This window comes from Chrysemys picta, chromosome 4, assembly GCF_011386835.1.
Source record: "Chrysemys picta bellii isolate R12L10 chromosome 4, ASM1138683v2, whole genome shotgun sequence".
NCBI classification, from domain to species: domain Eukaryota; kingdom Metazoa; phylum Chordata; order Testudines; family Emydidae; genus Chrysemys; species Chrysemys picta.
In genome coordinates, this window is record NC_088794.1 from 10,468,470 (window position 1) to 10,481,142 (window position 12,673).

The 12,673-nt window shown below is 58.7% G+C and overlaps 1 protein-coding gene across 7 annotated transcripts in view; it reads right to left on the reverse strand.

Moving 5' to 3' along the window:
* The window catches only part of SPTB (spectrin beta, erythrocytic), a 111,441-nt gene that overhangs the window by 65,076 nt on the left and 33,692 nt on the right, over positions 1 to 12,673 (reverse strand). For 6 of the 7 annotated variants that reach the window (XM_005294979.5, XM_005294976.5, XM_042852595.2 and 3 more), the window contains exons 3-12: positions 11,204 to 11,355; positions 9,622 to 9,795; positions 8,696 to 8,787; positions 8,092 to 8,172; positions 7,586 to 7,701; positions 6,610 to 6,722; positions 3,560 to 3,747; positions 2,620 to 2,737; positions 1,414 to 1,572; positions 185 to 487 (exon numbers count right to left, since the gene is read on the reverse strand). In XM_005294979.5, the coding sequence (XP_005295036.2) occupies positions 185 to 487; positions 1,414 to 1,572; positions 2,620 to 2,737; positions 3,560 to 3,747; positions 6,610 to 6,722; positions 7,586 to 7,701; positions 8,092 to 8,172; positions 8,696 to 8,787; positions 9,622 to 9,795; positions 11,204 to 11,355 (1,496 nt within the window). The remainder of the gene's footprint in view (positions 1 to 184; positions 488 to 1,413; positions 1,573 to 2,619; positions 2,738 to 3,559; positions 3,748 to 6,609; positions 6,723 to 7,585; positions 7,702 to 8,091; positions 8,173 to 8,695; positions 8,788 to 9,621; positions 9,796 to 11,203; positions 11,356 to 12,673) is intronic. The other variant, XM_042852596.2, reaches the window with a different exon arrangement.

Here is a 12,673-nt window from a genome sequence, read left to right on the forward strand (position 1 = left end):
GCAGCGGCAGCGCCGGCGGGGCTGGGCTGGGCTGGGGGAGGGGCACCTCTCCCCGCCTGCACGGCCCTTGATAGCCTACTGCACTGCTGCATGGCTGCGAAGCTTACAGGGAACTTAGGCCACGGGCCCCATGGGTAGCAGGCTCCACTCCTGCCCTTGGCATTGCTCAGCCCCCCAGCCTCACCTTCATCTCGTCCATCCAGTTGATGCCTTGAAGCATGTTCTGGAAGAGCTGCTGCAGCGTCAGGTTCTTCTCGAGCCGCTGGCGCCGGGCGTGGAGCAGCTCCAGCAGGTAGTCCCACAGCCGCAGGATGTTGTCCTTCCGGGCCTTGATGCGCTTGATGTCATGGTAGTTCTCCGCCTCCAGCTCCCGGGCCACCTCCTCGATGGTCTGCACCCGCTCCTTGTAGGCCGCCGTGTCCGTCTCGATGGCCTCATGCTTCTTCTTGGCAGCCTCCACCGCCGGCAGGTCGCAGCCGAAATTATCCTGTCCAGAGACAGCCCTGGTCAGACGCAGCCCCCCCAGCAGCCGCGCCACAGAGAGTGGGGCAGGGGCTTCCCAACGCCATTAACGGGAACAGAGTCTCCAAACCCCACTGGTCGGGAGCCCAGGTGCCTGCATCTCTATCCAGCAGGAGCGCGAACCGGCACCAGACGCACCACTATGCCCCATCCTTGCCCTTACGTATCCGTGTGCAGTGCAGAGAGCAAGGGAGCCGTGCTCCAAGGGGGAGCAGGGTCTGGGTGGGACCCACCAGGGAGGATGTGTCACCTGCACAGCTGGGCAGACAATGGGCTTCTCGTTTTGCCGGCAATTCTGAAAACTCGTCCAGGTGGGGGCGGGGAGGGAATTTTTTAGGCTGCCCTGAAAATGATGTTTTTTCTAAACATTTCATTTTGATTTGGACCATTTTTAAACATTTGTTATTGTTTTTAAATAAAAATTAAAGAAAATATGAAGACCAAAGGTCGTTTAGAACCAGAACATCAAAAGGTTTCAATTCTTCCAGATTTTTTTTTTTTAAATATGTTGATAATTTGGCAAAACCGCCACGCCGCGGCCAAACATTTCCGCCTCGCCGAATCTGCCTTTTTCTCCCCAAAGGGCTTTGTACAAAATAATCGCCTGGCTCTAGTTCCAGGCCCCTCCCTGGGCTGGATCCTCCGAGGATATGAACTGTTCCAGACCCGTTACACTGTAGCTGCGCTTGTGGTTCGCTTCGGAGGACCCTGGGTCAGTCCCGGCCGGGACAGGCGCACGGACATGAGCAGCAGCAGCTGCAGCCAGCCCTTAGTGCAGCCGGGCGCTGCTCGCAGGACAAAGGGTGGAGGAAGGGTCGTGAGGAGAAGTGGGGTAAAGCCACGCTCTGCTTGGGAGAGCAGCTCTGCACAGATGGCCTCAGGAGCTCGTACCTGGGCCAGCAGGCGCTGGTTTTCACTCAGCCACGTCTCCCGCATGGCCGCCTTGCGGTCGAAGCGCCTGGCCAGCTGCTCCAGCTTCTCCTGCCGAATGAGCTCGTTTCTCAGGGCCAGCTCCCGCTCGTGCTCCGCCTTCTCCAGCCGTTCCCAGGCCTGCTCAGAGGCATCACGGAAAGAGTGAGGCTTCGCCGGGCACGCGAAACCAGCTGGCAGGCCCAGAAAGGGCTAATAACGGTCCTAACAGACGGCCCATTGCAGGACCAGCCAGAAAGCCTTCTGCTCCCCTGCTGGCTGCCTCCCCCAATGGCCTTTGGCCCCACGGACATCCTGCTCAGGGCCGGCTCCAGGCACCAGCTGGTGCTTGGGGCGGCCCATGGAAGGGGGCGGCACGTCCGGGTCTTTGGCGGCAATTCGGCGGCGGGTCCCTCTCGGAGGGAAGGCCTGGCTGCCGAATTGCCGCCGAAGAATCAAGAGTCGCGGTAGAGCAGCCGCCGAAGTGCCGCCGATCCCGGCATTTTTTTTTTCTCTTCGCCACTTGGGGCGACAAGGAAGCGGGAGCCGGCCCTGATCCTGCTGCTTCAGCAACGTGCCAGCAGGCCCCGGAGGGCGAGATCTTCCCTCCCTTGTAGCCGCACTGAAATCTATATTGTATCTCTCTGTACTTACATGGGAAACGCTCGCTGAGCCCTAAGGAAAGCCAGGGAAGCACACGCCTAATGTTAAAGGCATGTTTAAGTCCCCCTGGCTTCCACGTGAGCTCGCAGCGCCCGTCCTGAGCATGGGGCTAAGTGCTCTGCTGCATCCAACGCCAGCCCTTCCCCTTGCGTGTATGGCGACAACTGGGGTCAATGGGCGAGCTGCAAAACGGGCATCCAAAGCGGAGTCCAGCCAAAGAGTGCGGCCAGCCGGTGAGGCCCCCCCCCCCCCATTCCGGACGGCGTCTCAGGGCCAGTCTACGCTGCAATCAGAGCTCACGTGTAGCTTGGATCTAGCCTGCTCGGGTGCAGACAGCAGTGAAGCCGCAGCAGCATGGGCTGTGTAACCTCACCTGGGCTAACCTAGACTGCCGCCGCTCCACTGCTATTTGCTAGATCGAAGCTGGCTGGGGACCGTCACCCTGAGCTGCAGTCACTCCACCCCTAAGTGACCACGTCCCCCCTCCCTCTCCCGATGCAGGTGGGAAGCAGGAGTTCCAGGTACCCGGTTGATGTCGGACACGAGTCTCCCTTCGTGAGGGGTGTACGCTTTCTGGTTGTTAGCTCGCATCCGGGACTGGATGGTGAAGAGCAGAACCTCGAGATTCCCCTTCTCCTGGAACCTGCGCGGCGAAAGGGAGAGATTACGGACAACGGGTGGACCAAGCCAGCCCCGTCGCTGAGGGACAGCGCTGTCCAAACTCTGGCATCAGTAACAGGCGGGCTGTTCAGGGCTCAGCAAGCCGGAAGCAGAACATCCGGGTGATTATGGGCTGAACTTACTCGTGTTTCCACGGGGGATAGCTAACGTACCACTGTGCGAGGCATTGGTAGGGCCTCCCCTGGAGTAGTGTGAGCAGTTCTGGTCACCCAGGCTCATGAAAGATGAATGCAAACTGGGCCAAGTGCAGAGAAGAGGTTGTAACGCCCGCAGCAGAGCCCCAAGCCCTGCCAGCCGCACAGCACAGGAGCTGCAGGAGACGTCACTATGGGGTGAGTGCCAGGCAGGACCCAAACCCCAACCCTCTGGGGGGGCCAGATCTGACCAAAACCACCCCACAGCCTCCAACCCCAGATTATTTACTGGGTCATGACAGGCCATAAACTGTTACAAGCGGATCCCGAGCCCATAAAGGTTGAGAACCACTGCTTTGGACTTCGTTTCAGTCAAGAATCATTATTAAGAGAGGCAGTGTGGTCTAGTGGGCAGGGCACTGGTGTGGGAGTCAAGTAGAGCTGGGTTTGAGTCCCAGCTCTGCCACCTATCTGTGCTGCAACCTTGGGTGAGTCATGGCTGCTCCGTCCCTCGGTTTCCCCACCTGGACCCTGGAGATAAGGCTACCTCCTTTGTACGGCTCATTGAGCGGGATGGCTGAGAAGCGCCTTAAAGAGAGTGGTGATGGCAAGTACAGCAGAGCTGGCTTCCTAACCCAGGAGCTGCTTACTTGGGGGGCTTTTCCACGGTGCGGTAGGTGCTGAAACACTGCAGCTGCTGCTGCACCCCCGTCAGGGAGTTGGCAAACGTGCGGCTGTTGAGAACGGTGATGGTTTGCTCGATCCAGGTCAGCAGGTCAGAGGCCAGCCCTCCGTACCTCTCAATCATCCTCTCCGTCTCCATCAAGTGGTCCATCACCTTCGACAAGCAGAGGACAATGAACACTGCCGGCTGCTGCCACTGGCAGCGGCTGTGCTCCTGCATGGCAGGGACCCGCTCCGGGTGCATGTGCCCAGGGAGGGTATGCAAGGGAACCACAGGACCACGCTGGGCTGGGGCGGGGCCCCCCAATCCTCCACTAGAGCCCTGACCACCGGGCCACGCATGGGCTGGGGCTGGGCCTCCCACATCCCAGGCCAGAGCCCTGACCTCTGTAGCGTGATTAGGTGTCCGGTTTTCGACTGGAACACCCGGTCAAAAAGGAGTCCCGGTGGCTCCGGTCAGCACTGCTGACTGGGCCGTTGACTGTCCGTTTGGTGGCGCCCGGGAAACAGCCGGCATGTCCCCCATCCGGCTCCTACATGTAGGGGCAGCCATAGACTCCACACGCTGCCCCCGCTCCACGCTCCGCCCCCGCAGCCCCCATTGGCTGGGAACCATGACCAATGGGAGCTGCGGGGGTGGCGCCTGCGGACGGGGCAGCACGTAGCGCTGCCTGGCTGTGCCTCCATGTAGGAGTGGGAGAGGGGACACGCCGCTGCTTCCGGGAGCTGCTTGAGGTAAATGCTGCCTGGAGCCTGCACCCCTGACCTCCTCCCAGGCCCCAACCCCCTGCCCCAGCCCTGATCCCTCTCTCGCCCTCCGAACCCCTCGAGCCCAGCCCAGAGCACCCTCCTGTACCCCAAACCCCTCATCCCCAGCCCCACCCAAGAACCCGCACCCCAATCCAGAGCCATCACACCCCCTCGTACTCCAACCCCCTGCCCCAGCCTGGAGCCCCCTCCCACCCTCCGAACCCCTCGATCCCAGCCCGGATCACCCTCCTGCACCCCAAACCTCTCATTCGCAGCTCCACCCCAGAACCCGCACACCAAGCCGGAGCCCTCACACCTCCTTGCACCCCAACCCCCTGCCCCAGCCCTGATCCTCCTCCCACCCTCCGAACCCCTCGGTCCTAGCCCGGATCACCCTCCTGCACCCCAAACCTCTCATCCCCAGCCCCACCCCAGAACCCGCACCCCAATCTGGAGCCATCACACCCCCTCGCACCCCAACACCCTGCCCCAGCCCTGATCCTCCTCCCACCCTCCGAACCCCTCGGTCCCGGCCTGGATCACCCTCCTGCACCCCAAACTTCTCATCCCCAGCTCCACCCCAGAGCCCGCATCCCCCAACCAGAGCCCTCACACACCCCCACCCCAACCCCCTGCCCCAGCCCGGAGCCCCCTCCCACACCCTGAACCCCTAATTTCTGGCCTCACTGCAGAACCCGCACCCCCAGCCCAGAGCCTGTACCTCCTCCCACACCCCAACCCCCTGCCTTACCCCAGAGTCCCCTCCCATACTCCGAACCCCTTGGCTCCACCCACCAGCCCAGACCCCCCTCCTGCACCCCAAACCCCTCATCCCTGGACCCACCCCAGAGCCTGCACCCTCAGCTGGAGCCCTCACCCTCTCCCGCACTCCAGCCCCCCTGAACCAGCCTGGTGAAAATGAATGAGTGAGTGAGGGTGGAGAGAGCGAGCGACAGGGGGGGAGGGGGGGCGGAATGGAAAGAGCAGGGGCGGGGCCTCAGAAAAGAGGTAGAACATGGGCGGGGCCTCGGAGAAGGGGCGGGGTGGGGCAAGGGTGTTCGGTTTTGTGCGAGTAGAAAGTTGGCAACCCTAGACCACCGGGCCATGCTGGGGTGGGCTAGGGCTGGGCCCCCCACATCCCAGGCCAGAGGCCTGACCACCAGACCATGCTTAGTTGGGCTACGGCTGTCTCTTTCTCGCTCGCTCCCTTTCGTTTTCTCGTGGCAAGGGGCTAGTTGTTGTGCTGCTGCAGAATAAAAACAAACACCTGAAACCTGGACATTTTTCACGAAAGAGAATTGGTGTTTCCTGGCCAGGCCCTGTCCTAACCCCTCAGTTTCTGAAGCTGGGAGAAGGGACTGAGTTAGGGGCCTTGGGGCTCAGAGACGAGGGGGATGGAAAGTGCTGTTGGCGGGGGGTGGCTGGGCCTTAAAGAGGTTTCACAGATTCTGCTGGTTTCACAGATTCATAGGCCTTAAAGGTCAGCAGGGCCCATTCAGGGCCCAGACCAGGCCAGAGAGCCTCCTCCAGCCATCCCTGGGCCAGCCCAGAACTCAGGGTTGAGCCAGAGCGGGGCTTTCAAAGAGACAATCCAGCCTGGATTTACAGATGCCAAGTGATGGAGAACCCAGTACCCCATCCCGTCCCTGGGTCTCTTTTTCCATTGCATAACTCCCCTTCCTGTTAAGAATTTGCACTTTCTTTCTAGCCCGGATTTATCTAAATTCCCCGCCCTGCCACGGACTCGCTTTCTGCCTTTGCCCGCTAGCGCGAGAAGCCTCTGCTGGCTTATCCAAAAGGAGATTAAGAAGCAGCTGGTACATGCGCTGTAAGTACCGATTTGTACAACCCTTAGAAGACACAAGAGCTCGTGTGTACCTCACTGGCATACACTGCTTTGTATCAACGTCTTGGGCTAGACCTTTGCCTGGCGTGCACCCACTGACTCCAAAGGAGCCAATTCACACCAGCTCAGGGCCTGGCCCTTTGAATTAAGGACTAAACCAAAGAACGGACCGTGACGTGTCTCTGATCTAAATCAGAGCAGGCCCAGGAGATCCCTGCGGAGGAGGTGCTGTGATACAGCTCTCCAAGGCTATGTTTTGGTAGGGTCTGCTTGGTTTCCCTTGCTTGTGCATATTTTATATGCTTCCTGTGAACTTGAAGAATGGCGTTCAGCCCAATGAAGCCTGAAAAGAAATGGAAGGTCATAGCACAAGAGAAAGCCCAAGCGCGCCGAGTCAGGGGCCAAGGGCTCCACGCTCACCTTGCCGACCCGTTTCCCTTCCACCGCCAGAACCTTCATCTTGGAGAAGTAGTGGTAAAACGCCACCACATAAGTGATGATGGATTTCTCATCGGGGTTCTCTGTGAAGACATCTGCACAGCAGAGAGGGCGAGAAAGCAGTGAAGGACGCTGGGACAAAAGTGCTGGCTTGATACCAAGGCCTAACATTAAACCGTCATCCCCAGTCATGTGTGCCGGAGCATCCCATTTACCCGCTGGGATGGTGTCACCCACACGCGATGGCAGACACAGAGCGAGTTAAAACAACCGTTAGAAGATTCCATGGCACAGTGTCTGAAAGGGGCCCATTTTCAAAAGCAAAACCTCTCTCGACAACACCACCGTAAGGTCTCCTTTCCCTGAAACCCGGGATCGTGGTAAACATGAAATTCCTGCCATTGTTCTGATAAAAGATTTCACTAGAAATGATCCTTTCTGGGAAGCCCATTGACATCGTCTTGGGTTTACACTTGTTCTAAGAAGGCCAAGCGGGAAACTTACAGCGCTCCAGCGCCCGGCGCAGGACATTCCATACAAAGATTACAAAGGAATAATGGCATCTGGCTCTTGTCTAGCACGTGTCCTCTGTAAATCCCAAAGCACCTTCCAAAGCCGGGCAGGAGCATCATCCCCATTTTTTTAACAAATGGGGAAACTGAGGCACAGCAGGGCCATGACTTGCCCCAGGTCACCCACTAGAGCCAGGAATAGAACCAAAAGACCCAGTCCAGTGCTCTACCCACTAGGAAACACTTCCTCCCTAACATCATAGTGTGGGGGGGTGCACTTTGCACAAACCACTAAGGCATTGTTTCAGTTTTAAGGTGGCCTTTAATATTTTGCGCTAAGTTATGCCATGCAGCTCCGACCCTGTGCGAGGTCAGGGTGAGACAGAGCCGAGTGCATTGCAGTAACCTCGGCGGGGTGGGGTACATGTGAGCCAGGGGGCCCTTACCTTCCGGGTCGAGGAGCTGGGTGATGCCCAGCTGCCGCTCGGCCACGCTGAAGGCATGCTCCAAGTTGTGCCGGGCGTTCGAATGCTCCAGGTTCTTAAAGTCGATCAAGTCGGGCCTGCGAATGCAGAGGAACTTTAAGATCTGCACTAGGTGAGTGGAATAAAACGACGTGTGACAAGGCACTTTCCAAGCTGACAGCCTGGCTGCTCTCTGGGACCTTCTCCAGCCTGGCAGTATCCGGGCGCCTCACGGTCCCTAACGCATGTCTCCTTGGCAGCAGGGCAGGGCTATTATCCCTGGTGGGCAGAAGGGAAACTGAGGCACGGCACCTAAGTGAGGTCACCCAGCAAATCTGGGGCAAAGCAGGGAACTGAATCCAGGTCTCTCGAGTCCCAGTGCAGGGCACAAACCACTGGGCCATCCTAGTCCCGGAGCCCACCCTAACAACGGGGCAAGGGGTTGGCGAGGGAAGAGCGGCTAGCGAGGGTGGTGACGGGGCTCTTACCTGTGCTTGTGGATCAGGGCGTTGAAGGCCAGGCCGTCCTTCCAGCTGGAGGTGAAGTTGGTCACGTTAACGTGGGGATAGCTGCACGACAAAGAGGAAACATGCCGTCACCCTCCAGCCCAAGCGCTGCGCTGGGCGTGGCTCCTAGAAAGGCAGGTCTAGATGGCTGTTTGGCCTGGGAGACAGGGGCCAGAGCGCTGGATACGTGCATGAGAATGCAGAGGAACCTACCAAAAGCAAAGGGGAGCCGGGAGCCTGAATCCCAGAGGAGGCCACTTGGGAGATCCCAGCCTTCCCATGTTTTTCAGCACTAGACACAGACACCATGTACTTCTTACACTGCCAGGAACATCGTGGAAGGCCAGATGCGCCTAGCAAGCCAGAGGGCCACTAGACTATTTGAGACATGTATACCCCACCCCCTCTGCTGATGCCGAGGGGATTAGTGCGCCCGTTACATTGTAGGAACTCCAGATGCTGTTCTGATTCAGCATCCTGGACTGGAAAACACCGGATCCCGTAAGCCAGACTCGTGTGGCCGGGCTGCTTCTGTCGATGCCGGGATGGGGACAGTTCTTAGCTCCTAGCATTAGCTGGATCGTACCCCGCGGTCTTCATCTGACACCAGAGCAGCAGCGCTTCCTTGGCAGAGCGCGTCTCGCGGCCTTCCGGAGTCTGCACGATGATGTCTTCGATCTGAGAGAAGCACAAAAAGCATTCCAGAAGGCCCCCGAGCCTGCTGCCCAGGACACAGCCGAGGGGCTTCCCCCAGGGGAGGCGCTGTCTAGCAGTCTTAGGTGCGTATGTGCCCAGCTACTCGGGAAGTCCTGGGATCTGAAATAGCCAGGAAAGGCCGGCAGAGGCAGGAGACTTTTGTGCCCCGAGCACCCCAGGGCTGGGAAGCCAGCTCTCCCCTCTGCCCGGCACCCCTACAAGCAGCAGTTTCTGCCACCCGCCCTCTCTGCTCCTCAAGGGCTCTGCCCCGGGAGCAGCCCAGCAAGCAGACGGTGACTCAGCCTGTTCCCCCTGAGCGAGCAGGAGGTGGGGCCATGTGAGGAGAAGGCGGTATGGGAGCGGGGCCTTAGGGAAAGGGGTAGTGCAAGGGTGGGGCATCAGGGGAAAGGGATAGTGCAAGGGCGGGGCCTCAGGGGGAAGGAGCGGTGTGGGGGCGGGGCCTCAGGGGGAAGGGTGGTGTGGGGTGGGGCCTCAGGGAAGGGGCAACACGAGGGTGGGGCCATGTTTCAGGCACCGGTGACCCCCCACTTTTAGGAAGCTTCTGCAGCTCCTGCCTCCCAGCTGCGCTCCCTCCCACCCATGTCCATCTACAAGGGACGGGCAGGGAGAGGCGGTTCTGCGAAGGCGGCTTCCCTCTCTGAAGCGGGGAGCTGGCACAAGGGAGTAAACGGGTGCCGAGCGCCCCTCATTCTGTGCCCCCGGCTCCCTGCACCCAGCACAGCCTGGCTGCCCAAGGCTATAGCCGGGGACGTGCCCACGTCCCCGCTCCCCAGCTGGGCTCAGAGCCAGGCCTACCTGGAAGCGGAGGATGATGGTCCAGATGAGGCCCAGCACCAGTCGGTGGTTGCCGTCCACAATGTCGTGGGAGCCCATGTTCTCCAGGTGCACATGCTTCTCCTTGAGGAACTGCAGCGCCTTGTCCACGTTCTCCAGGCAGTGGATGCGCATCCGTCCCTTGGTGGGCCTGGGCTGGGGGAGGACAGATGATGAGCCAATCACCCAGGGCGCGCGCAGCCACCAGGCCTGGTGCAACGGTGCCCCCCAGCCGGCTGGAGTGCACAGACGCCAGTGTGATGCAGAGCCTACAAACTCACCCGGGTGGGCAGAGGAAACAGGCTGGCACAGCCCTCCCTGCCCTGTTCCCGTCAGAACTCACCCTCCCCAGGCGGCTGGGAGAATGTCTTGCGCCCACACATCGCCGCTGGCCTCGGTCACCCCCTATCCTGCAGCCTGGAGCCCTCCCCGCCCTGCTATGCGCCTCAGACTTTGAACAAAGGGATTCGGCCCAGATCTATAGGGGCTTCTGCCTATGGACAGTGGGCCCAATCCTGGGCTGAGGAGATACGGCCAGCCACACTGCTGCTGCAAAGCAGCCCCCGCCCCAGCCCTGAGGGAGGATCCTGGATGGGGCAGAGCACTCCACCAGAGCCCCTCCCGCCCCAGATGGTGACGTACAGGAGGGGCCTATGCCCAGGCTCCTCTGCCCTCTGGCTATTCCCACCTGGCGGCCAGAGTCAGCTCGAGCAGCCTTCGGGGCCAAGCCAGCCCGGAGCCGCATGTGGGGCCGCGCGAGGGGCCACTCCGCCACCTTTCTCCGCAGCTGCAGCAGGGACTCCGGCCCAGCGAGTTTAAAGCAGCGAGCCCGGAGCTGGAAGCTGCAGCCAGGCCAGGGCTGGGCAACCAGCTCTTCGTGGAGAGGAACGCACGGCCCAGGAGGGAATGTTTTCCGGGGCCCTTTGTTTTAATGTCTAGTAGCTTGTGGTGGCAGCGAGAAGTGTCCACGTGCGAGCGAGCCCAGAGCTAGCGGCTGGGCATGTTCACACGCACAGACCCTCCTGCACTCCTGCTCGTCAGGCCTTGGCCGCTCTGCTCAGGCTGCTAGCAAGAAGCCAGCTGGAGGGTGGCTTTTGTGGGGCAGGTGTTTGTCCATGGATCCCCGGATGGAGAACCCTCCCCGCCGTCTCCCAGAGGCCAGGGAACGCTCCACCATTGACAGATGGAGCTGCTGGTCGCTTCCACCCGGGCTAGATTCCCATGGACAGGGACTCCCATGGGGAGACAAAGGTGCATCCTGGGGGATGAAGTCCCACCGGGGAGCCTGGTCCGTAGGAGAGAATGGGAGCGTAGGGCACCCGGATTACAACTCCCACATGGCACTGTGGTGGTGTTTTCGAATCCAAATATTTCTGCCTGTGGTTTTCCACCGAGACGTGGAAGTTCTCCGCAGCAAAGCAAAGCGTTTCCAGACTGGCTCTGCTGTGCCCTCTGAGATGGCCACCTTTCAACGCTGCCTCTTTCAACAACAGAGGAAAGGCTCAGCACAGTACGTGTGGCCTGTATCCCATCCCAGCGGAGGGGAAGGAGGAACGGAACTCACCAGGGGCTCTCCCGAAAGCACTTCCAAGAGCTTGATCAGCATCCGCCCATCTCGGAGGTCCAGGTAGAGATCGGAAATGCGGCAGGTCATGCGAGCAAGGTGTGAGTTCACCCACTTGGTGAAGGTTTTCTTCTGCACGGCTTCCCGCTCATCTGCAACAGGAGAAAGGCCCACCGCCCTGCTCCAGAGTCCCACACCAGCACCCAGGAACAGGGAGCTGGGATACAGCTGTCCCAAGCCCCGCGGACCTGGGCCCTTGGTCAGGCATGAATTCCCATTCAGGAGAGCACATAGGCATGCGCTTAGCTTGAAGAATGTGCTCAAAACCTATGCATGGAGCTTGTGCTTTAATGCTTCCCTGAACTGGGGCCATGATACACCACACTTCATAGATTCCTATATTCCAAGGCCAGAAGGGACCATTGTGATCATCGGACCTCCTGACTAACACAGGCCAGACCTGCTTCCAAATAATCCCTAGAGCAGAGTTTTTAGCAAAACATCCAATCTTGATTTAAACATTGCCAGTAACAGAGAATCCACCACAATCCTGGGTAAATTGTTCCAGTAAATTACCCTCCCCGTTAAACTTTTACACCTTATTTCCAGTCTGAATGTGTCTGGTTTCAACTTCCAGCTACTGGCTCCTGTTAGGTCTTTGGTTGGTAAATTGAAGAGCCTATTATCACATTTCTGTTCCTCGTTTAGTTCCTTATAGGCAGTGATCAAGTCACCCCCTAACCTTAGCAAGGAAATTTTTGATTTTTCTTTAGAAATTCAAATACTGAAAAATGCTGTCTGAAAACCAAAACATTCCAATTCTGTAAATGCAGCGTGCTGCCTCCTGGGAGCAGTTGTTCAGGTACCCTGTGGGCCAGGCTACCTGCTCAGACTACATCTCCCAAGATGCACCCTGGTCTCCCCCTCTTGGAGAAGGAAGGTGGTGCATCATGGGAGTCCCTGGCCATGGTACATCATGGGAGATGTAGTCCAGCTGGGAGCCTAGCCCACAGAAGAGAATGGGGACACGAGGCACCCGAACTACAAATCCTACAAGGCACTGTTGCAATATTTCTGCATTAAAATATATCAGGTTTTCAGCATTCCGTTTTTTGATGAAAAATGAACACTCTCCTTAGAAAGCAGAACTTTTTGCAAAAAAAACCCTTTAGTCCAAAACACAAATTTCCATGAAAAAAGTATTTCTCAGTGGAAAAATTCCCATCAGCCCCAGTGTTTGTAGAGTGCCCAGTGCAATGGGGCTGCAATGCTGCCTGTGGCCTGTGGGTGGCAGTGCAATACAAGTTATTATTAGTAATAATAAACACTGTTAAGAATCCCCTCCTCCCATGGACCCAGCACCTGGTGCAATGCATGGCTCCTTCCTGCACTGGATATGGTTTCTCTGACGTGCCACTGCGGCTGCAGCTTAACCCAGCCAGAACCTCACGGCGAGCGTGTGCCCGTGTC